At 42.3% G+C, this 25,266-nt stretch overlaps 1 protein-coding gene across 2 annotated transcripts; it reads right to left on the minus strand.

Annotated features, from left to right (window-relative positions):
* Positions 1 to 1,983: 1,983 nt before the first annotated feature.
* DCP2 (decapping mRNA 2) lies at positions 1,984 to 23,856 on the minus strand (the record flags this gene model as incomplete). 2 transcript variants are annotated; one of them, XM_082496946.1, is made up of 11 exons in its annotated part: positions 1,984 to 2,408; positions 3,109 to 3,160; positions 4,507 to 4,614; positions 5,170 to 5,293; positions 6,067 to 6,174; positions 6,277 to 6,389; positions 8,084 to 8,236; positions 9,791 to 9,889; positions 13,948 to 14,075; positions 15,746 to 15,897; positions 23,804 to 23,856. In XM_082496946.1, 11 exons carry the CDS (start codon positions 23,854 to 23,856, stop codon positions 2,245 to 2,247), a joined length of 1,254 nt encoding a protein of 417 aa, XP_082353072.1. In that variant the 3' UTR covers positions 1,984 to 2,244. The 2 variants fall into 2 exon arrangements, with proteins under 2 accessions (XP_082353072.1, XP_082353073.1); XM_082496947.1 differs by lacking the exon at positions 4,507 to 4,614.
* Positions 23,857 to 25,266: the final 1,410 nt, after the last annotated feature.

A 25,266-nucleotide genomic window follows, 5' to 3' on the forward strand; every position in this document is an offset into this window, starting at 1 on the left:
ACCTTTCACTAAGAAGCAAAAAATGACCCAGTGAACATAGAGGGCAGCCAGCAACTCCTACTCATAGGACACACTTGCTTCATTCTCTAGATTTCCTCTGGGACATGATTTCCCGGACAGTTGACAGGAGCTTCGAGTTCACTGTTTCATAAACATCCCCCCTATTTCACAGAGCACTAGATTAAATATAACTAATTTATCTGAAAAGTCAACTTACTTATCAAAGATTTCCACAGCCTGATATTTAATCATGCCTTAGGAGAGTCTTGTTAACTCCACAGGCAGTAGCAGCCTCAGGATATGAATACAAACTTCTGCCTCACCATGAGTAAAGGCACTTTTGCTGGGAAATCACCTACTTGCACTAAATAAGTAACTAAAGATTAGTTTTCACCTGAAGCTGAATAACATAACCTCCTCCAGCATTATCCCACTTTCTCAATTACTGTTCTTCACCACATACTGTTTTGAATGGCCTTTGGATACATTTTTTTTTTTTAAGCAAAGTGAGACAAAGCTAGATTGAGCTATTTCACAATTTGGTCTTGAAAGACGAGGCCCTCAGGACTCTTGTCCTCCAGAAGAGGAAATGCTGCTGTCTGTTTCTCTCATTGACTGACACAGAAGTCCAGCATTCCTATCGCCAAGACTATTACAGCATTAGAATCCCAAATCACCTGGTGTCAGTCAGGTAAATAAACCAGGAGATAGTTCTAAAGCTTTCTGAGGAAAAGCACTAGGGAACAGATCAGGTAGGGTAGATGAAGTAGGGTGGTTGAAGGAAGACCAGGATTTTGGTTTTGGATGACAGAGGAGTTGCATAAAGACTCAGTGCATGAGCATACACTGTGGTAAGACAAGGGCATAGTTCATGCAACCTAGGAAGTCACCAATTACTCACCTTTATTTTAGAGAAAAGTCCATTTTGAAATCTGGGACAACATGCTTGCTACCACAAGCTGCTGCGACAAGTAACGTCAGTGCATCTCTCTCAACTGCAAAGCGCATGTTCAAAACACCTTAACTTGAATCATGAAGGTGATTAAGAGTTCATCACCTCAAGTCTTACTTTTTTTTTTGGTGTATATGTTCCCCCCCCCCATCTTTGATATTTTTACTAAGAAAGTGTTGTAGCTGAAAATGACTGAGGCTACATCATTTAAATGCTAACTGCAAGTGCAATTCAATACTACTGGATATATATACAGAGCATACACTACACAAGAGATCTGAGGACAACAGCACAGAATACGATACTGGACACTCTTAGAATAGTTATTGCAAGCCTGATTAAGCCATTTAGTGTCACACAATGACTCTATTATCCATGCACCTGCCTTTCTCCTCAGCAAGATCTACAGAGGCTTATTTACATTCAGTATAAATTCTACACAAATAACCTCTCACAAACAAAGTTTAAGCTTTTCTTTTATGAAAGCAGCTGCAACTGGGATAACACAAAACTTTGCAACTTCTTATCCAGCTGGGGACAGTGCATAAGAGTTGAAGCTAGACACTTTGAATGGCTAAGTTCTACCCAGTTTGTGTATCCTTACTGAAGAGAGAGGCAGAGTAGGTACAAGAAGTCAACACTATATAAATTTGACTCCAAGTACTACTGATCCCCAGCCAACAGAAACTATCAGTGTGAAGGAGGGAAGGTATTTCGGGCAAGCAACCAGGACACAGAAAGGATGACAGGCTGAGGCTAAGTTTGAAATGTGCAACTTGGTTTCAAAATCACTAGGACAGAGGAGTCCTCTGAGAACCAGTTTCATTGCCACTGCCGTAATATCGCAATGTACTACACAATAATGACTAACAAATCCAATAATTTACATCAGAGAAGTCAAAAGATTAGCAAGCTGGTATATGCCAACAGTTTAAAAAAAAAAAGTCAATGACATTCTATAAAACACACAGCAAGTTTCAAAAAAAAAAAAAAAAAGACAAAGACAAAAGAATGCCCTCTAACGCACAGCTAGGAACAAGTGAACTGAACACTGGAAAGGTACTTTGTACTTTTGTGGACAAAGGCTATACTGCATTTAAAGTGCAACACTTGACTATGCCACTCCCATACTGCAAAGAGAACAAACCCTTCCAAACCATCAGTCAGTCCCTGCATTGCATTTGAAAACAAACAAACAAAACAAAAAAAGTCCTGAGAAAGAGTAAGGCTGGATAAGAACCCCCCTCAATTGCAACAGGCAAGTATAATTTTTGCTCCTAGGAAGTTTCCTGTCAGAGGTCAAAACTTTTCATTATGGCATCATGGTCAAACTTGAAACTCAAGAAAGCTCTTGATGAGAAAGTAAATTTGTAATGGCCATTGCACGCCACAGAACGTCCCTCTACATTTTCTGGCACTGGGTCTTCACTGGAGCAACACATCTCATATGCTGCATCTGCTTAAAGAGAGAAAAAGCATGAAACAAATTTTAAACAGATAGTTATCAGTAACAGTATCAATAATAACACAAAGTCATACCTCAAATGTATATTCAATTAATATCTATAACAAAATCTGTATATCTGGTTATAAACAGGAAACGGTAACTCAAACCAGCCATATTTACAAGTCATCTGGTGCCTAGAACAAATTTTAAACCACGGCAATCTGGGGACACTTTCAATAGCCAGTTTAACCCACAGGTGCTGTTTTGCAAGTCTTCTCTTAATAAGAATGAAAGAAATATGGCCCTATTTCCTGAGCAGTAAGTAAAGAACTGTGTGCACCCTCCAGAGTAGTCCAACATCAACTGCAGCTTATTACTAACAGAACAGAAAGCCTTGAACTAACACTCAACTACCAGCACTCTGGTGACTCAGACACTGTTTTCCTAAAACAGCTTTCAGTTACCTTTTCCTCAGCCAGCTGGTATAATCTGACAGTTTTAATAACTGAGGAGAAGAATTGCAAAACCACCATGAAGCAGCACATGAAGTTAACCAAGTATCAAAAAAAAAGAACTCAGACTGCCTTATAAAAACATGGCTTTACAACATTTGGTAGGTTAGCATACAAGGAAAAACCCTCAATCATCATTATTCAGGTGCCTTCAGCCTGTATGCATAACAACAGATGAGAATTCAGACTCCACTTGCCTGTTTCAAAGTTATCTTGAAGTCTTCTTGTATTAAGCTTTTTTTCACATTTCTGGTTAAAAGAATGACCATACATTATACACTTCATAAAGAAACAACATTCTATTTCTTCTGGGTATAGCTTAAGCATCAGCTAAAACGCATGCTGGTTATGTTTGCTTTCAACACACCACCTGATCCTGATTATTTTACTTACAACATGAATTCTGTCATTTTACTTTATCTAGTAAGTGTGCTTCAAGTCCACAAGTCTTTCAGAAGCATGTAACCTTTTAACAGTGAACAAACCATTTTTAAAATGCAGGCTCTTCGGGAAAATTTTTGAGCGCTTTCTAAATGTTTTAAGATGGAAAGGTCCTGTATGTGGTAGTGTGGAACCAAAGTTGCACATGCATAAGCCCATTTTTCAATCAACTTGTCCCAAAAAGCAAGGGGAATGTATTTACAAACATGCCACTACTGCCAATTAAATTAGCATGCAACAGAGACACAAACTTAAAACTCTCCAGGGAAGAGTTAAGTTTTAGCCCCAGGTATGCTGCTGTGGGTATACAAATACAGAGGAAAGTATGGCCCTTTGATGTATGTAAGAATTAAGAGTTCCCCAGCCTCCAAACTGTATTGGAAAATTATCACTGGGACAAGAAATATTTAAACTTCAAAAGACAATCATGAAAATGCAAATGAAACACAACAGAAGTATTTAGCAAAGTGTGTGAAGAGCTTACAAAGTGACTGTGGCATATTAACAGTTCCATTTGTTTCCATCAAGATCCTACAGATTCTCATTATAGTTTTTTCTATACAGCCAAATTTCTGGACAGTCAGTTCTTTGACTTTTCATTCTTCTACTCTCAGACCCAAACGCAACTATTTCTTGACACAGTGAAGATTTTACAGGACAAGAATTTATGGTTTCTGCACTTTTACATGAAAAATAGAGAGAAGGTAATAATAACCACAAGCCAGAATGGGAAGAATCTAGTTACAGCCAGTAAACAAGAAAAGCTAACTGTTACATAACAAAACTCCAGGCTTACAATAATATATCATACCTGAATAAGTAAGACATGTACTACACTGACTTATGACACACTACAGTAGGCTATTACCTGACAGGAACCTGGAAAGCTACAGGGTTGTCTACTGAAACAGCTGACAAATTTTCAACTGCTAAAATAAGGCTTGCTTACTTTCAAAATGCAAACTTTCAAGTTTAGTATGCTTGTCTATAGATGTATATGCATAAAAGGTACAAAATGTCATATCTCTACAAACACATACCAAATATACTTTTGATAGATATGCACACTACTTTCTTTCAGCAGGACATTGGCCTGCACATTTGTTAAGCGTTACTGGAACCTGTTAACGAGACAGCCACTGTATGATTCTTACCAAGGTATTGTTTTGCTTAACTGGTTGACTGTGGACTCCATTTGTTCGCTTCTTTTGGGTGGAAGTGTCTTGATGCTGCTTTCTGCCATTGCTCCTCAAGCTCTGGCTCTGTCATTAAGTCCAAAAAATAGTAAAGAGAAGAGTTTAAATGGTAGCATTGAACATCAATGCACTGATGCTTCCTACTTATTAGTTAAAACTTTCCTCCAAATAACCGGAAAATACGTAAAGGGAATCTTTTCTAGACAAACTGAAGCACACTGAAGTTAACCAAACATATACACAAGTTATCAGCTGTTACTCAATCTCTCTTGCACTATTACATACACTGTATTACACAAATTCAGTTCAGTGAGTTCCCATACACTGATGCATATATACTAGCAGTACCCGAAATATTTCAAAATGGTACATGGAGGACACCAAAATGTTGAGCAGTAATTGCTATCTATACCTGAAACAACACAACAACTACCACCTGATACCCACCACCTCTAACGTCAGATATATCAGAGAATCCCCAAGATCTTATTTTTCCATGTTTTTATTTTTGCATGCTGTGGTGATAAATTCAGTATTTTCATTCCAGAGAGGAATCTTTATGAACAAAGACATCTGTTTTAAATAACCCAGATGCATATGTTTGCCTAAGAAACAACCTACCTTTATTTTCAAAACTTCAGACATCTCAGGATGATTATATGGCTTCTGTGGCTGTTTTGGCTTCACACACTGCTCTCCCGAAGAGCCATCTGTAAACACCTGCTGACTACAGCGAAGTTTGGATCTAATATAGAAAAACACACAGAGTTTACAACACAACTTCAGAGCTATTGACAGCAGCAGAGAAACAGGAAAGAATTTTCTGCTTTTTTGAGAACAACCTGGAAGACAAGCTTAAGAAACCTAGTACTACGGAAACTGTAATAATGCTCACTGCATTCATCCAACTTAGGTTTCCTAGCAGCAGGCAAAACAGTGTTCTGCATAGAGAGCAAGCTAGGTCCCCGTTTGCATTTGTCCTGTTGTCAGTGTTGGTGCTGACCTGACTTGAATTACTGGAACATAACCTTCTCTTTGGGACTACAGGTTTTAAACTTTGCTCTTCCCCTTTTCGCTCAACTGATCAAAAGCCAGCAGCATTTGTTGCCCTACTGACCCCCACAGATTTTACTTAGCTAGCTACTTCTGATAGTACTTTACAGTCCTACTTTACAGAGTCCTATTTTTCCTCTGTGGAAGTGCTGAAAGCGTTGAACTCAAGTAGGTAACTTGCAGTGCTTCATTTTAGCTTCTGTTTTATGGATTCCCATAGGCAAGACTCATGAAATTATCTCAGTTCTGACACAGGTGAGAATTTACCAAAAGAAGTATATCATGACATTAATTAACTTCTCATCCTATTTACAGTCCTATGAGATATGCCCACAATTTTTCTTTTTTTTATTTACCCGTTCTATTACTGGAACATGAATACTTGGAGAAAGAGAAAGGACAAACAGCTTTGTATGACCAATGTATAGAAAGGATATAGAGGTGTTAAACTGACCTGGTTCTTACCTAGCTTTTTCCAAGTTGGGCTTAGAGGATGTGCTCCCTGTAGATGAACATCCATTGTCGCTATCTGTGGAATCTCCATTCCTCCGGGCAATCCATTCCCTCAATGGCCTGTGAGCACAGAGGAATGCAAGAAGATCTACTTACTAAAACAAATGTAGAGAAATTAAAGTTGTCTGAAAGGCACTGGCCTAGCATTTGCTTCAAACATACCTGATGAAGGGAATTGCCATAAAAAATTTGTTAGGTGCCAAACCCAGCTTGGACTTCGGGGTCATATCATTTCTGTGGCATGGTAATTTGTCAATGGAAAACCAATCAATGTTCTAGAAAAACAAGAAATAAAATCAAAATACCTACTACTGTAGCCTTACAGAGTGTTACAAATGTGTATCAACCATGATTATTTTCCTTAATTAAAAAATTACAATGGAAGACTTTAATTAACAGACCACAACAGGGTTTTTCACAACAGGTTAATTAACAATGGGGTCATTCTTCTGACTGCAACTACAGAGTAACAGATGCTACAGTACATCTACTCACTGCAAGATATGGCACCTAAAATATGAAAGGTATTATCCAGCAACTAAATTCCAAATAAGGGTTTCAAAATCCAACCAAACCACTGCACACTGAATGCCATAAATAAAGGTAGAAGCTTTAAATAACTTTCAAAGCCACTACTATTTTTGCTATTTTTTATTTAAAATGCCATCAAAACTAGAACACCAATACTAGTTCAAAAATCATCAGAGAGAAGGGGATTTAGTTTGCAGAGGAAGTTTCAGTTTTTGTTATAAAAGAAAAAAACACAGGTAAAAGACAGGATTTGTGTTATAATTTATACGTTATACTTTTAACTGTAAACTGTGTACTTTGCAGAATGGGGAACAAAATCAGGAATTATGAATATACGCAGTGCAGAAGAACCCACATGAGCTTTTCTGTTGCAGAACCTAGACCCAAAACCCCAGGTTCAGATAAGGTGTGTATTATGGAAAGAAGTTAAAAACTGAACAGGTTTTCAATATAGTTCTATTCTACAGGGAATATACAAATGGTGCGTCTGGTTGTATTAGATCAGATGAAGAGAGTGCTTCAGCAGGGAGACAAGTCTGTCATTGTAAGAACTCTTCATCACCCCCCCACAGATGGTCACTGTTATACAAAGGGGGGTATTTACTGTACATTTTTAAAAAAACCTTAAAGTTCTTCATCTTTTACTTGATATTTTGAAGAACATGTCTCTAAAGCAAGAAATTAAGATCCTCCTATCTAGTCAACTACAAGTACTTTTTCCTATGTAGAAAGCCATAAGCCCTGTTCAGTGGCACCATCTGCATGAAAATACAGGGACAGCTGTTTTAAACTGAACTGCAATACAAGAGAGATATCTGAGCTTTGAAGATTATGGGTATCGGGAACAAAGTTTCCAACAAGTCTACTACTCAAGTCTTCTCCCTTTCACAGTACCTTTTAGAAGCCTAACGGTACACAAGCCACCCAAATAGTTCCCATTTAGTGTTCCCTTCCCAACTTCCACCTTCAAATACACTATTCTCTAAGTCTGGATAGTATTAGCCATGAAACAGAGAACACAATCCTTAGTTTCTCCTTCTGATGTGTAGGCCTTTGTATATCACCAGTTAATAATTACATCTTCAGAAGAATATATAGTTACATATGCAGCTATAACTAAAAATAACATTAAATAATTAACACACACACACCCCCCACCTAAGAGAAAAGAAGGGGAGAATTATAGTTTGACAGCATGCTCTAATGTTGTTTTCATGATGAATGGAGAGGTCAGACACATGATCCTTTGCAGTAGAGTCACAATAAATTGACAAGACCCTACAGTGCAGAGATGCCATTTGTACCTAGTATTCGAGGTATTCATCATGCTTGGTAGTTTCATCATTTTACAGACAGCTTTTAAAAAGGAGAAAAAAAAATAAAAAATCATCAAGCTCCGCAACAACATTCCTATAGATTCAAACAAGATACCACATACCCGAATTTCCCTCCTAGTTTTGGGGTTGAATTTTGTGTTCTTGGGAACTCCTGGAATGATGTACAGCCGTGCTAACTGATCATTAATTCTCAGCTCAATGTATTCTTCTTTGCAGATATAATCTTTTATGTCAAAGCCAGTTTCTTCAAACACCTGAGAAACACACAGATGAAATCAGTTTGTGTATTCAGATTCATCCTTTCAGGACCCATCATCAAAAGGGAAGGAATGACTGTTTTTCAAATCTATCCATGAAAGCAAGCCACGGCTCAAAAAGACAAGCCTTTACACACAGATATATGCTCAATAATAGAAAAAGTATCTAAAATCCTATGTTCTTTACATTTCTCCAAGACAGACAGACCTGTAATAAAAAGTTGAAACAACTCTATTACACCCTCATGTAGAAATTTATCAATACGGATGGGGTGTCTCTAGCTGCTCCTCCATGCTGCTGGATGCATGGAAAATCTTATTGACAGCAACTACTATTTGGGGAGTAAAGGCATGTTCAAATTCTAGCAGGGTTTACTTGCACCTCGATTTTTCTTCTCTTTCAACAATCTTTCTACTTCATGAACCTTCTATCCCTAATACATACAATCATTTTTACATTCACAACAAAACCCAGCAATAGGTTAGCAAAACTTTCACTACAAAATTCAAACTGCACATTCACACCAACACAACAAAACTACATTGTCAGCTAGTCTAAAGAAAAAAAATAAGTGTTATACCTCTTGGAGATTATTAGGAAGACAATGGTATTTTAAGTGTATTTCATGTGTGTTCATTGCATGATAGTGCAATGCTAAGATCTAACACCTTATTTTGCTTTTCCAAGTCCATATTAAATATATGAGTGGTTTGAAGAGCACCATCAGGGAATAAGAAATTTTTCATTCATGCATCTTTAACAGGTATATTTAAAAAAAAATATCCAAGATTTCTCAGTCAAACTGTGAAGAAAACTAATGCATCTTACTACCTTCCCTCATCTTAATTTTCCCTTTCAAAAATTCTGGATGTATTACGCTACATGAACACTGAGTTTATACCAGTAATACTCTTTTACAGGCTATTTTCAATATGCAGCTTCACTATACATATAGGTCTCCAGAAGCAATAAATCCCACAAATTTTGTTTTTCAGGTTTTACTTGCCACATACATTGATCCTTGTTCCTGCATCACCAAAAAATAGAAAAGTAAAGTTCTTCACAATTTTTACATAATCTTCTACAACTTCCAACTCACCTGTTTAGCCTGTTTACACAGACCAGTGAGCATAAGCTAAATTCCCACTATTCTACCTTTTTAAAGTTATGGTGGCCCTTGAAATAAATCATCCAAAAGGCAAAGTACATAAGATTTCCCAAGCACCAAAAATAATAATTAAAAGTAAACTTATAGCTCAGCAGAGAAATTTAAAAGTAGTACTCACTTAGCTTAGCAAGTTAGTGCAAAACAATTAAAAACATCGAACAGTGGTTTTAAATTATATAACCACACTCTTGATTATTACTCCAGAACTCAGAAAAGCACTAAAAGCCACAACAGTAGACTCCTGCAATAACAGGCTATTTATTTACCTGATTTCAATAAAGAGATACCCGAGTAAAATGTCTTTTCATCTAACACATATATCCTGCTCTCAGCAAAATCTCATTTCTTTAGCTCAAATTTAAGGGAATCAAATATGACTTACCTCTCTAGCAGCACAGTCATGAGGAGCCTCTTCTTTATTCACTTTCCCTTTTGGAAATCCCCAACCAGACTTTGCTAAATAGCCTTGAACCAAAAGAACCTGCAAAATAGAAGGGAATGCAACTGTCAAAACCCCACTGTTCTAACCAATTTCTATCAAATGCCTTCCCTTTACCATCACCCTCCCTCTCCAAAAGGATACTTTAGCCTTGATGAAGGTTAGGTTTCTGTGTTCTAGCAAAAACCGTGAAATTTTTTATAGGATCACACAACTCAGAATAAAAAACACAAAACTGAGTAGGAAAGCAAGTGGAAGGCTGTTTACTGTCTCCCATATTATACCCCCCTCTCTACCTGCTCAGCCTCCCCAGGTGCCCCTCCGTAATAGGTTTGAGGCCCTGGATCTTGAAGAAGACGTAGGTGAGGATGTGGTGCAAGCCCCGCCTGCAAGGTCATATAGGAAGAGGCGCTTGACTCCACACCTCAAGACTGCCTCTGATAAAAAAGAACGAAGGGTAATTGTAGTAGGCAATTCCCTTCTGAGAGGGACAGAGGGCCCGATATGCAGAGCTGACCCTCACCACAGGGAAGTGTGTAGTCTACCCGGAGCCCGGATCAGGGACATCACCAGGGTACTTCCCACCCTGGTGCACCCGACAGACTACTATCCACTGCTGGTATTCCAGATGGATGGGCAGGAAGCTGCATCCCGTAGCCTGAGGGGAATGAAGCAGGATTTCAAGGCCTTGGGGCGGATGGTGAAGGACTCTGGGGCCCAAGTTATTTTCTCTTCTTTCCTTCCATCTTCACGTGATGATGTGGGATGGAATGGAAAAATTAAGTCAATAAATGATTGGCTTCAGGACTGGTGCTACAGGCAGGGCTTTGGTTTCTTTGATAACAGCTGGTTTTATAGGACACCGGTCTGGACAGTGACATGTGGGAAAGGTTTATCTCACAGGGGCAAAAGGATGCTGGGGCAGGAGCTAGCAGGGCTCATTTGGAGGGCTTTAAACTAGATTCGAAGGGGGGTGGGGTTGTTACTGAGCTTGCATTGGTGGGGCAGCACTCCAGAATTGATAAAGGCCAGGAGGCCTCCCACACCCATAGGGTGAAATCGGTGTGCTCAGCTCGCTCCCTGAAATGCCTGTACACCAATGCACGCAGCATGGGGAATAAGCAGGAAGAGTTAGAAACTCTTGTTCGGTCAGGAGATTATGATCTGGTGGCAATTACAGAGACATGGTGGGACAGCTCACATGACTGGAATGTGGTCATGGGTGGCTATGTCCTTTTCAGGAAAGACAGGCCAGCCAGGCGAGGTGGTGGAGTTGCCCTTTACGTGAGAAAGCAACTACAATGTACCGAGTACTGTCCACGTTCAGTTGAGGAGCAAGTTGAGAGTCTGTGGGTGAGGATTAAGGGACAGGCTGGCAGGGGTGACACTGTTGTGGGTGTCTATTACAGGCCACCAGATCAGGGGGAGGAAGTTGATGAGGCCTTCTATGGGCAGCTGAGAGTGGCCTCACAGTCACAGGCCCTGGTTGTCGTGGGGGATTTTAACTTTCCGGATGTTTGCTGGAAGGACTACACAGCCAGCCAGCCTCAGTCTAGGAGGTTCCTCCAATGCATTGATGACAACTTTCTGATGCAAATGGTGGAGGAGCCGACTAGGAGAGGTGCACTGCTGGATCTCGTCCTCACTAACAAGGAGGGTCTGGTGCAAGGAGTAAAGGTTGAAGGCTGCCTTGGCTGCAGCGACCACGAGATGGTGGAGTTCATGATCTCGGCTGGTGGAAGCAGAATAGCAAGCAGAATCGCAACCCTGGACTTCAGCAGGGCAAACTTTGGCCTTTTCAAACAATTACTAGGGGATATCCTGTGGACAAAGCTGTTTGAAGGTAAAGGTGCCCAGGATAGCTGGTCAGCATTCAGGGACTGCTTCTACCAAGCTCAAGATCAGAGCATCCCGACACGTAGGAAGTCAAGGAAGGGAGCCAGGAGACCTGTGTGGCTAAACAGGGAACTGCTTGGCGAGCTCAAGTGGAAGAAGAGAGTTTATAGATCATGGAAGGAGGGGCTGACCACTTGGGAGGAGTACAGGGCTGCTGTCAGGGGATGTAGAGAGGCAACTAGGAAAGCTAAGGCCTCCTTAGAGTTAAACCTGGCAAGAGGGGTCAAAGACAACAGGAAGAGCTTTTTCAAATACATGGCAGATAAAGCTAACACCAGAGGCAATGTAGGCCCACTACTGAATGGGGTGGGTGCCCTGGTGACAGAAGATACAGAGAAGGCAGAACTATTGAATGCCTTCTTTGTCTCTGTCTACTCTGTCGGGGGCTGTCCTGAGGAGTCCTGTTCTGCTGAGACCCCAGATGAAGTCAAGTCAATGGATGGGTTTGCCTTAGTTGATGAGGACTGGGTCAGAGACCAGTTAAGCAACCTGGACATCCATAAATCCATGGGTCCGGATGGGATGCACCCGCGGGTGCTGAAGGAGCTGTCTGAAGTCATTGCTGGACCACTCTCCACCATCTTTACCAAGTCTTGGGAAACGGGCGAGGTGCCTGAGGACTGGAGGAAAGCAAATGTCACTCCAGTCTTCAAAAAGGGCAAGAAGGAGGACCCGGGTAACTATAGACCGGTCAGCCTCACCTCCATCCCTGGGAAACTGATGGAGCAGCTTATCCTTGGTGCCCTCTCAAGGCATATCAAGGATAAGAGGGTTATTAGGGGCAGTCAGCATGGCTTTTCCAAGGGGAAGTCATGCTTGACCAACCTCATAGCCTTTTATGAGGAAATAACGAGGTGGATGGATGATGGCAGAGCGGTGGATGTGGTCTACCTTGACTTCAGTAAAGCATTTGACACGGTCTCCCACAGCATCCTCATGGCTAAACTGAGGAAGTGTGGACTGGATGACCGGATAATTAGGTGGACTGCGAACTGGCTGAAGGAGAGAAGCCAGAGAGTTGTAGTCAATGGGGCAGAGTCCAGTTGGAGGCCGGCAACCAGCGGAGTGCCTCAAGGGTCGGTACTGGGGCCCATATTATTCAATATATTCATTAATGATTTAGATGAGGGAATTGAGTGTACTATCAGCAAGTTTGCTGATGACACTAAGCTAGGAGGAGTGGCTGACACGCCAGAGGGCTGTGCTGCCATCCAGAGAGACTTGGACAGGCTGGAGATTTGGGCAGGGAATAACTTAATGAAATACAACAAGGGAAAGTGTAGGGTCCTACATCTGGGCAGAAACAACCCCAGGTTCCAGTATAGGATGGGGAGCTACCTGCTAGAGAGCAGTGTAGAGGAAAGGGACCTGGGGGTCCTGGTGGACAGCAGGATGACCATGAGCCAGCACTGTGCCCTTGTGGCCAAGAAGGCCAATGGCATCCTGGGCTGTATTAGAAGGGGGGTGGTTAGCAGATCGAGAGAGGTCCTCCTTCCCCTCTACTCTGCCCTGGTGAGACCGCATCTGGAATATTGTGTCCAGTTCTGGGCCCCTCAGTTCAAGAAGGACAGAGAGCTGCTGGAGAGAGTCCAGCGTAGGGCAACTAAGATGATTAAGGGAGTGGAGCATCTCCCTTATGAGGAAAGACTGAGGGAGCTGGGTCTCTTTAGTTTGGAGAAGAGGAGACTGAGGGGTGATCTTATTAGCGTTTATAAATATATAAAGGGGGAATGTCATGAGGATGGAGCCAGGCTCTTCTCAGTGGCGACCAGTGATAGGACAAGGGGTAATGGATTCAAGCTGGAACACAAGAGGTTCCACTTAAATTTGAGAAGAAACTTCTTCTCAGTGAGGGTGACAGAGCACTGGAACAGGCTGCCCAGGGAGGTTGTGGAGTCTCCTTCTCTGGAGACATTCAAAACTCGCCTGGACACCTTCCTGTGCAACCTCGTCTAGGTGTTCCTGCTCCGACAGGGGGATTGGACTAGATGATCTTTTGAGGTCCCTTCCAATCCCTACCATACTGTGATACTGTGATACTGTGATACTTCTGTACATACTCAGTGTCAAAAAACTGTCAGGACTTTGTGAATCTGAAGCACTCCCTGCCTGGCTCAGGTGAAAAATTTAAACAATAAAAAGACTACTTCTGCCAGCATACACCATCCTTCCCTCTAGCCCTTCATAATTATTTCGGTACTTACATTTTCAAGTGTCTCATCAAGAATAATTGCACCATAGGTTGGCACTCCCATTTTATATTCTTTCCACTCATCTAAAACCTTCTGTACATCTTCACCTTGAGGCAGTAAAAAAGGGCAGTGACTGAAGAGTACGGCAGCACGTTAAGGAAGATAAATTTAAGCATCCAGTTTCAAATCACGTGCAGACATACAAGAGATACCCACTCAATATTTACAATAAACACACTCCCTCCCCTGAGCGCTTTCAAGATATATTCTCTTGGAAGTTAAAAATATTATGAATAACCCATTATCAAAATCTAAAGGTTGGAAAGGATCAAGTAATTTGGCAGTTCCAATAGAAGCCAATTAAAAAAATAAAAAAAAAGACAAGAAAAAGTATGGCAGAAGGCTGCTTGTTTGAAGGAAGGCCCACCCTAATTTTGAAGAAAAAGAAACCATGTAACAGTTATTTTGAATATGTATTATTTTTAAACACATTTTTTTCATTTTGAAGTGAGACAGACAAAAATAGTTTCATCTCCTGTTTGAAGTAAATGGAGATAATTTTTTCCCACTAATTTGTTAAGACTACAGTACAGAATCTGTACTTAAGTAGTTACTATGCAAAAAATGTTTTAATGGCATCAAGTTAGAGTTCTAAATTCTAACACACTTTACCAAAACTCACCATGCAGAGAAAACATGAAGAACCTTTATAACTCTCAAACTCTGAAAGCAAATCTACAAGTCCTTAATAAAATATGATGTATTACATATAAAATTATACTACTAATAAAAAATATTCCATAGTAGAGTACTTAAAAACATGGCACTGCATCAGAACTAATATTTCTAGCAACTGTGAGCTGGAGAGGGACAGGTAGTCATTAACAAATAACATCTATTACATTGTACTTTTCCTGCACTGCCTACAATTACTAGAAGAATTCTGTTGGTCAAAAAATAAATTAAAAAATAACTGTGTAATACCAAGCATTAGAAAATGATCCTATTTTAAGAGTTTATTTTTAAAAAAAAAGCTGTAGTGTTTCAAAGTCTCTGTTATCAAACAGAAGTACATTGTGTAGTGAAGACACAGATAAAGTCAGCATGAAGTATTTCGGGTAGTGAAACCACAGGGAACATTATGAAAAGTTAAAAGCAACACTCCAATCCCACATCAAGAACATCTGGGAAAAGATTAAAACTAAAAACACTTGCTGGATAGAAGTCACAAGTTTTTCTCCAGCAAGGACTACATAATGTACGTACCAGCAGCCCTTGTAAGCAATAAAAAAAAGCAGAGGCCAACCATATGAATTCAGTAAAATGTATCCTCTCCCCTACCAACAGAACTGTTTCTAGGAGCAACTGTCAGTACTTCCAACAAATAAATACCACTGCCCGTGGGGGAACACATACCAACTTCAAATATGTTAACATTCATGTCACTATATACTCGGAAAGGGATTAAATTAAGGAGACAAAACAGCATGCAGAGGTCCAACAGCTCATCTTTGAAACCCACCTAGTCTGCCAAAGTGCGACCATGAAAAAAAAAAAACTCTCAAAGATCAGAAATTACCTGGTTTCCATAGTTCTTTAGCAGTCTGAGAAACATCTCTTTTGTGGATGACACAAAATTATGGGAGCAATGAACAGATAAAAATCACATACCACATAATCACATATCAATACTAACTTTCAATCACTAACACATGAACTGCTATTTTCCTGCTCTAAGTATGAAATTTCATTAACAATATTCAGCTTTAGCCACTAAGACAGAAAATAATCACAGTAATAAAAAGGATATCAGCTTTAGCAAAGTCTCTTATCCCACACTGAGGTAATCCTGGTGTGTTTTGCATGTAGAAATCCAAGTAAAACCAATGGGCAAGTTCAATCTGAAAACACACTCTAATTGCATTGTCTCTCTCCTCACTTGGAATGTGCAAAATAAATCGGCTGCCAGAAAAGAATGAAGAGTAAGATTAGCCAAATCTATCGATTTAAGTAAATCTAACAATAAAAATGCATTGCAACAGTGGAATTCCTGATCCATTAGCACAGAGCAACAGACCAGCAGATCTTCCTAGTGGTCTGGACAGCAAAAGGTTTTCACATCAAAGTAAAATACAGCTTCTAAAGTCAAGACAGAGAATGGATCATGATGTTCTTTCACAAAAGTCAATTACAATAAACTAAGTAAACTAACTGTTGTGAAAATAGGGAGGGTAAGTACATCCCACGTAAATGGCTGTGTTACAAGAATGAAAGCATTTTTACATGTCCAGTAAAGAATATCTGAAAACGCTGGTAACAGAAGTCAAGGCATTTTTTTTCTGGACACGTTAAACATAGCTATGTATTTTCAATTAAAACCACAGTAAACTATTAATTTATGTAGATTTTCAAATTCAATATGATCCAATTAGTTTTCTCGGTCTGAAACAGAACATGGACAATTGGTTTATTTTTCAAGTCTACTTTATCCTTTAGCTCAGATACTGGCATACAAATACAGAGTCCCAGAGATCTAAGTGTAAGGAGCACAGTGTGAGAGGTTATTTCACTTAAGCAGAAGCAGCTTTGCTTATTTATTTATTTGTAAGATCAAGACAGAATCTTCTTTTTAGAAATTTAAGGTCATCCAGTCCGTTGAACTTAAACCATTTGACAGAGATCGTTTACATTCAACTCCTGAGCACCACCAGCTAAATTCCAAAACTGCATAATGTCATTGCCAGAAACAGAAATGCTTAAGACATCTTTGTTGAAAAATTTGCTAAGTATAAATTGTTAAGGGATGTCAAAAGCAGTTGCCTCTCCCAAGGCAACGCTGGCCAAGGACTACCTCCTGCCTGGCCATTGGAGCCCAGCCCCATGCACCGTGGTCTCTGCCCAAGCTGAGGGACACGGCTGCCGCTTTCCCTTTGGCAGTAGCCTTCCTGTTCAACAAGCAGCAAAGCCCAGCATGTATCCAGGGATGGACACACACACACAGAGGACACTAACACAGCTGGTCACACAGGCTGCCACAGACAAGGCGCTGCCTTCAACAGCAACTATGTACAGGACTCACACAAAACACAGGCACAGAGAGCCAAGGTTCCTGTTCTTCAGCTGGCAGAGGCAGAAAGAAGGTCACTAGCACAGGTGCACACTTGACACACTCCCGTTTCACAAGTACATGCACATTTATGGGCCCCCCCAGTACCAGCATGGCTCCCCCTCTCCTCCCAATATCCCTGCCCAGATCCCAGGCCCTCACCCATCACACAGGTCCCCAGGCTTGTCCATCTTGAAGTTTGCTAGTGAATACACGTGCACCACAGGTTTTGGGAAGGTGAGACACTCTCTCCTCCACCAGCCCAGCAGCTGGCACCAGGCACATTGCCTGTGACCCACAGTCCTGCTCCAGCTGTCACACTCTGCCCCTCACTCACACAGTTCCCCGGCAGTAGCTGGTTATCAGGACACTCACCATTCCCACCCCAGAGGCTGGAAGCCAAGACCCCCACTCATGCAAGTAGTTGGCATCAAGACATCCCCCCTCGCTCCAGTAGCTGACACCTTGTCCACTCACATACAGAGCTGGCACTTCATCCTTGCAGCACACATGTGCATGGGGTGGAGAGTAAGATTACGCAGAGAGAAAATTAAGAAAAGATTTAATAAGAAGATGTAAGAAGATAGAACAGATCATGGCAATCATGCAAAAGGCTCAGCCAGACAAGCGTACTGACTGGCCCAGTTTTACACACAACCAGCCCCTCTTATACCCCTTTCTGCCCAATTTGTCTCTGCTGCACCTGCACCCCTCCCAGCCCACTGTGTGGGATCCCCCCTGTTTTACAGCCTTATCTGATGCAACAGCAGGTTTGTTACTTGTCATTGTCTTCACTCTTGTTTTCTGAGGTCTGTGTCTGTACATTTTTTGGCTTCAATTTCCCCCTTTTTCCCCTTGGCTTCCCAGGAGCAGGTCCCTGCTCAGATAAACTTGCTGGGATGAACATTTCCACACCTCTTCATCAATCCTTGGCCGGGTTTGGTTCTCATCACTACCTCCCTTGTCGTTGCTCCCCCAGGTTTGTGTCCCTGTACTTTTTACTTATGGTTTCCTCCTTTTCTTATTATCCCATTTCGCATTCAAAAAGATCCCTTAAAGAAGCAGACACTCTCCGTTACATAAATAACCTTATTCACTTCAACAACAATAATTACCTACTTGCCAATTTTCAATTGGCAATACCACCTCCCAACTGCTTCTTTCTTTTTGAAGGCTCTATTACTGCTGAAAATAGCCCTTACATATAAAGCTGCTGTAGATTAAAGGTAAAACAATAAAAGTCTATTTTATAACTAGCTAATGCTGTTTTCTTGCCCCACCGCTGCAGCTGAAGATAAATCCGAAGCTACAATGTATAGAAGTAGTACCAAAAAGGAGTAAGAACATGCCAGCATTAAGCTTAGAGTAACAAGAGCAAAGCCAATGAGAACACTACTTATTAACCAAAAAGTTAAACTCTGAAGTTACTTAGAGTGACTTAAGTGCTAACAACGGGCATCTCTAGGTTGTACTAGGTGCAGGTGCCAGCAGCGGGGCGGCTGCAGGGTGGCCTCCATTGAGAAGAGTCCAGGGCTGCCCCACGCTGGACACTGCAGACAAAGAAAGAGAGAAAAAGAGCATGAAACAACTGCACAAACACTAAGGTCAAAGAAGAAGGAGGGAGAGGAGGTGTTCCATGGCAGAGCAGATGTCCACACTGCAGCCTGTGAAGGATCCCATGCCGGAGCAGATGGATAATTCCTGAAGGAACTTGCCCATAGGATTGACCTCACACTGGAACAGGGGCAAAGCATAAGGAGGAAGGAGCAGCAGAGACGAACTGTTATGGACTGACCACAATCCCCGTTCCCCATCATCCTACACTATTTAGGGTGCAGGAGGTAGAGCAGTAGGGAATGATGGCATGAAGTTGAACCTGGGAAAAACAGGGATGTAAGGGAAGGCAGTGTTTAAACTTTGTCTTTGTTTCTGTCTACCCATATATGTTTTAATTGGCAACAAACTAAATTAATTTTCCTCAAGTCTAGTCTGTTTTGCCCATGACAGTAACTGGTAAGAAGCCTTCCTGTCTCATCCTGAGCAACAAGCTTTTCCACCCCATTTTCTCCCCCCATCCTGTTGAACAGGGGGAGTGAGTGGTTGGGTGGGCATCTGGCTGCTGACCGCGGTCACCCACCACAGTCCTGAAGTCAAGACAGGATAACAGCACTTGCTTATAGGAAAAAGAGAGCACCAGGAAGCCCCAAAATCTACATTAAGACTCTGTACCTCCACTTATTTATTCAGTAAAGAACAAACCAGTAGCACAAGAGAGCATGACAAAAAAGAGAGACGTGGATGCCTGTGACTTATTATTTAACACACTGGGTCAGAGCGCCCTACAACTGAAGCTTAAACACACAACACATTACCAGAACTAGAATAAATTGTATCCTGGCATTGTGTGATCTAAAACAGCCTAGGAACTCAACAAATGTTTGAAGACATTAAGTACCTGGCTTTAGCTTTCAACTTGTTTTCACATGTTGCCAAGTTAACATTTTACTCTCTGAGTAAGTATGGAAGTATAACATTTTACTCCCTGAATATGAATTGCAAGTCTAGAAGGCTCTGAATTTAGTTTACCAGCAGGGAAAAACTGTGCAGCTTGGAAAAACAAAAAAAAAACAAAAAACAAAAACCCAGCACACATGTTAAATGAAAGTGCATTAGACGACTGGTTTTAATCTTATTTTTGTTATCCTTAGGAGAATGGTTTTGCAATGAAAGCATTTAACAATAATCACCACCACCATTACCACTTATACTCAATTCTCACATAGATATCTATAGCTGAATACAAAAGCCTACTTGTTATTTTACACTGTTGGAAAAAGTTGTGGGGTTTGGTTTTGGTTGGGTTTTTTTGTGTTTGTTTTATTTTGTTTGTGTGTGTTGGGTTTTTTTGTGTTTGTTTTTTGTTTTTTTTTTGTTTGTTTGTTTGTTTTTTTTTTGGTTTGTTTTTTTTTTTTTAAGAGCTAGCTTATGCTGATTCTCTAGTACAGGTTTCAGTCCTGTATAATTTCTGTATTAGATTCTGTGAAGTCAATGATGAATGTTTGACTCTGAACATACCCATTACAGCAGGTAATTTTACATGTTGAGCTCCACAGGACAAACAAAGCCCAGGGCCTGAGAGACCTTCATTCAATGTACTTGATTTAATAAAGCCAACATGCAAGAGAATTTTTAGTAACATACATTAAAAAAATCTACATTTAAGCTTAGCTAGAACCTATATGAAATTATTATGTATTCCACTAAGGTTTTATCAGAGAGAACATCCCCAAGTACACATTGAGCCTGCAGGGTTTGGGGGCTTTTTTCTCCACAGAAGAAATAGGTATACTAAATTTCCCTTGCCCAATTAAAAACTTGATTTGATGCTGAATGAAACACTTGCTACTAAATAGCCAACCTTTACCCTAGGAAAATACATGATCACACAAATACTGCAAGTGAAACCTTGTTAAAGTAACATCCAGCCACAAACCCGGTCTAAGAACACAATCCAGAGCCTCCTAGAAGTTCATCTCAAAACTGAGTTGCTTTAAGTGACTACAGACAATAAAAATGTGGAGTCTTAGCCCAATTAATTATACAATTGAACAGTATTTGTAGTAATCAATTTTGATCTTAAGCTGACAAAAAGAAATCCAGTCGTTCTGCACAGTACCTAAAAACTTGGAAGCTTTAACTCACAATTGCAAAAATGAAATAATTAAATAATTCATGTGGTAGAGGTTACCCAGCAGTACTGGGTTTTTTAACCCATCGGGCTCAACAAAAACAAACGACAAAAAAAAAAAAAAAAAAGAACCACCACACCCTCCCTTCAAGGCACACAAAATTAAGATACCAGCTAAGACACCTTAGTATGCCTTTGGAGCTAGCAACTGCCATGAGAATTACCTGTAGGCACTAAAACAGCTGTAGCTGCCCCAAACAGTGGAATTATTATTTAGACTAATTGGCTGAATTAGTTGGAACAGCTGCAAGTGATCTGAGGACCTATACATGAGCCTCTTTGAGTAGCTTCTGTGTGGAACCTCCCTGAACCTCTGCAAGGAACCTAAAGAAAGTGATTCAGCTTAAAGTAAAATCCAAACATATTTTAATTCAGCAATGCATTATGTTCATAGAATTAGCATCAGCTCACAGTGGTCTTTCCGTCATAACGAAATGTATCAAGCAGGTAAAATGGCAGATACAGTGAGAAGTACTGATGACTGCATCTCCTACAAACACAAACTTTTAACAACTAAGAGTTTTCTGCAGAGAATCCAGACGTTTTGCTTCAGGACAAAGGAAAGTATTCCTGTCCAGAGACAACACATAGAAGTCTGACAGACATCCTAGCACTCTCAAGATACAAATAAAACCAAAAGCTCGGTTTTGTGGACATCTTAAGCTTTAAATTAGCTTTTTGGTTTTCAAATACACCCCTCCCCCCAAAAAAAACTAAAAAAATATTCTCAAGCTACTGGGCAAGCTTGACTTGAAGGCAGATTTATTTCATTGTTTAGCTTAGCAAGAGTAATGTGAATTCTTGCCATCTCCTAAAAATTCACTAAGAGTTATTTAGATTTGCAGCTCACACTGCTACAGATCATATAAAATTCATATAGAATTCCTGCAGGCCTTATAACTTTCCAAACCTTTTATACTGATATTATAATTATTTTAATACTGAGGTTTATCTGCTGACAGAAAAAAAAAAAGAAAAACAAAGTATCAGTTGTGCTAGAAAACATTTAGAATCTTCTCAATAACTGAGCATGAAAAATTGCTTGGTTCTTTCTACAAAAATTTCCACTCAAATCATATATAGATTGAATAATGTGGGAAGTGACAGATATTTTAATAGCCCATTTATAGCCAACCACCTGAAGCGCAGCACCACTGACCTTGCACTTAACAGTTTTTCTCCTCTCTTGAGCCAAGGGCTATCAGGCCCTGTCACTCCTCTAGTGCATACCAGAATTACTTCTCTTTTTGCCACAGGCAAACCTGACTCCTCTGCTCCTTTCAGTTGTTCTGTCCATGTCCAAGCAATGCAAAGTATATGAAGCAGGGCTGATCTGTTAGCACTAACAAAAGTCAGCAAGGTGAATTAGGAAAAGATGAAGAGTGAGACAGATGGTAACTACAAGCCACTGATCTACCATTCTAAGGCTTTTTTTATTTTTTTAAATTAAAGTCACACGACTACATTCACACAATGAACACCATTGCAAAGGTAGAAGACAACAGCAGCTCGGGGGAACGCAGTAAGACAGCGGGACTGACCCTAAACCAATGTAGGCACGTGCCCTTCTATCAGTCACACTGATGAGTGACACTAACAGGCTATTTGTAAGCATTGCGATTCCTCTCCGGATTTTCTGAAGAAGTCTTAAACCTCGCTTCACATGTGAGCAGCCACCTAAAAGCCAAGACACATCTATCCTCTGTAGGGAACCGAAAGGAGACATGATGGAAACACGAACATGCCAGACTTAGAAAATTGAAAATTAACTGTCATATTGTAAACTCTGACTCTTGCATTAGATACATGACTAAAGCTACTGAGTGGAGTAGTTCTAGCTTCCTGTGGTATTCTCACTTCTAAGTGTTTTCATTCATTTGATAACAGTAATTCCAGTAAGTAGACTATTCTTTGTCTCTAGTAACCTTTCCCTCTTCTACATAAATACTTCAGAAGGGGTCCTTTGGAGGTGGTAAAACAGAAGGATTATTTCATGTCAAATATCACATCCAGTTTGGAGCACCAAACTCTGGGGATGAAAGATAAAGAGTCCAAAGGGCTATGCCACAGATGATCAGAGGTTGGGATCATAAGGGGAAAAATAGCTTCCCCCCCTTCCCAAGAAAACAGAACCCATGTTTTATGAAAATACAAACTTGTAGCCTTTAGGATAAGAAAAGCTAACCAATTCACTCCAAAAAGAAAGACAAGTGGGAGAGGTCAGTTTCAGACTGAAGGGAATTCCCTTGGCTCTTCCTTTTCTGTCTCACTGGAACATTTCTATTCCAGCAGAGGTAAACGAGCAGAAGGGTCTCCCGCCACCCCTTCTAAATGAAACCAGACTTCTGAACGGTTGAGTATCACATCAATTCATCACCACGCACATCACATCAACCTTTGGCTTCTAACTCATCCTTCACCCGCGCAAACACCGCCAACGCAGCTTCACCTTCCTCGGCCACACCGAGAAAAAAAAAAAAAAAAAAAACACCAAAAAAACCAAACCCAAACAATCCACGAACCATGTTCTTCTGCCTCTTCTTCCGCGCTCCACTTCTTCCCCACCGCCGGCTTAGCCCTACACCGGGCTCCGCCGGCGGCAGAGAAGATCTGGCGGGCACCCTTTCCGCCCCGCCGGGCCCGCTTCCACCGGGGGGCGGCGCCTCGGGCCAGGAAGCCCGAAGGGGGGGGGGGGGGGGGCTGTTGCAGACCCGTACCGAGCCCCTTCCTTCCGCTGCGGGGCTACAGACACCGCCCCGTTCCCTGGGCCGCCCCGCTACCCCCCTCCCCCCCCTTCCGAGTCATGCTTCAAGTAGCCCCGATCTACCCGGGCGCCACGCCACGCCACACCGGGGGAAAGGGGGAGGGGGGCGGGGCAGAGCGCGGAGACGGCGCCCACCTCGTCCTCCTCAACGGGTACCACCGGACTGGGGGGGGGCGGAAGCAGGAGGCGCCGGCCGAGTGGGGCTGGTGGGCATGAGGCAAGCCCGGGAGAGCTCCCGCGCCGCGGGTACCTGCACAGGTCGTCCAAGACGCTGCTGGGGATCTCGGCCCGTTTGGTTTCCATGGGGAAACGCGGCTCATCCCGACGCGGCAGAGCCCGAACCACAGTGCAGCGGGGCGGGGGCGGGAGCGGGAGCTGCTCGGCGCCCTCCCGGCGGGGAGCGGGGCGGGAAGACAAGGGAGCGGCAGTTGCCTCCGCCAATCGCCTCTCGCCGGCGGCTCCGGGGTCCTCCCGCGCGGCGGCGCGGCCTGACGCGGCCAGCCAATCAGCCGGAGAGCTACTGAGGGGACGGGACCCTCAGGTGATAGCGGGGGGCAGCCAATGGGCGCTGTGGCCAGTCTGGGGTGTCATCGTCGCGTGCGCGCGGGCGGGCGGTGCGTAACGTCACAGCACGTCACGCCATCAGCCGCTGGTGGCAGGTTCGTGCCGCCCGGCGTAGGCCGCGGCCTCCAGCGGTGGCAGGCGGGAAAGCGGGCGCTGTCGCCGCCGAGGCGAGGCGAGGCGAGACGAGACGAGACGAGGCACGGCAATCCGCGGCCGCCCCCTGCGCTCGCCTCTCGGCTCCCCGCCGCTCTCAGCGCGGTAACAAGGTTTCCCCCTCCTCGTGAAGTTTAGCGCGTGGAGGTGTGTCAGCCTGGCACTGCGAAGGCTCAAGTGGAGGAAACGTTTCTGACTGCGGCGGAGAGGAGAGGAAGAGGAGACGCCTGCGGGTCGGCGTTCACGGAACACCGCCCCCGCTGCAGCCGGCAGAGGGTGTCGCTGCTTTCGGCGTTGCAGTTGCTGAGGCGACTCTGCCTCACCCGCCTTTGATTTCTATTAGAAGTGAATATTTGAAGCATTTCCCGCCGCGTCCCCACCTCGCCGCGGTGCCTGAGCTCCCTCAGACCGCGCTTCCGCGGCTGCTTCACTGAGGTTGGCAGTGGTGCAGTCCCACCCTCCTCTGCACTGGAACGCAGGGAGCTTATGGGGGACAGAACCAGTAGAAAAAAAAAATGTATAAAGCAGTGAACAGTTTTCTACTGTAGGTACCAGAAACAGCGAAACCGGCTAGGTCAGTATCAGCAGAGGAGAGGGGTTAAGAGCGGATGATCGGGAGGATGATGGCATGATAGCTGCACCAGCCTGCAGCAGCTTAATTGTTTATAGTGAATTTACACAGAAGAACTTGCTGAAAGCACCAAAAGGAGGATGTCATGTTTTATGCATCCCTCTGCCTCTCTACCTTTGGCATTCCACCAGGCCTTGTTCAACTCCTCAGTTTAAATTTCAGCCTTTTGAGAAGAAAAAGACTAGTAGCAAAGAAAAAAATCTAGAGAAATACAACGAAGTGAAATACAATCTAGAGAAATTTTGGCTCTGGCTGTGCTATGAAATAAAGCACGCTAATATTAACTCAAGTGCGTTTACAAGCTCATTTCAATAAAGAAAGGAGCTAACAGACACCAGGCCAGTGTTACCGTGAAGACACAAAAA

This window comes from Vanellus vanellus, assembly GCF_965231255.1.
Source record: "Vanellus vanellus genome assembly, chromosome: Z".
In the NCBI taxonomy this organism is placed as follows: domain Eukaryota; kingdom Metazoa; phylum Chordata; class Aves; order Charadriiformes; family Charadriidae; genus Vanellus; species Vanellus vanellus.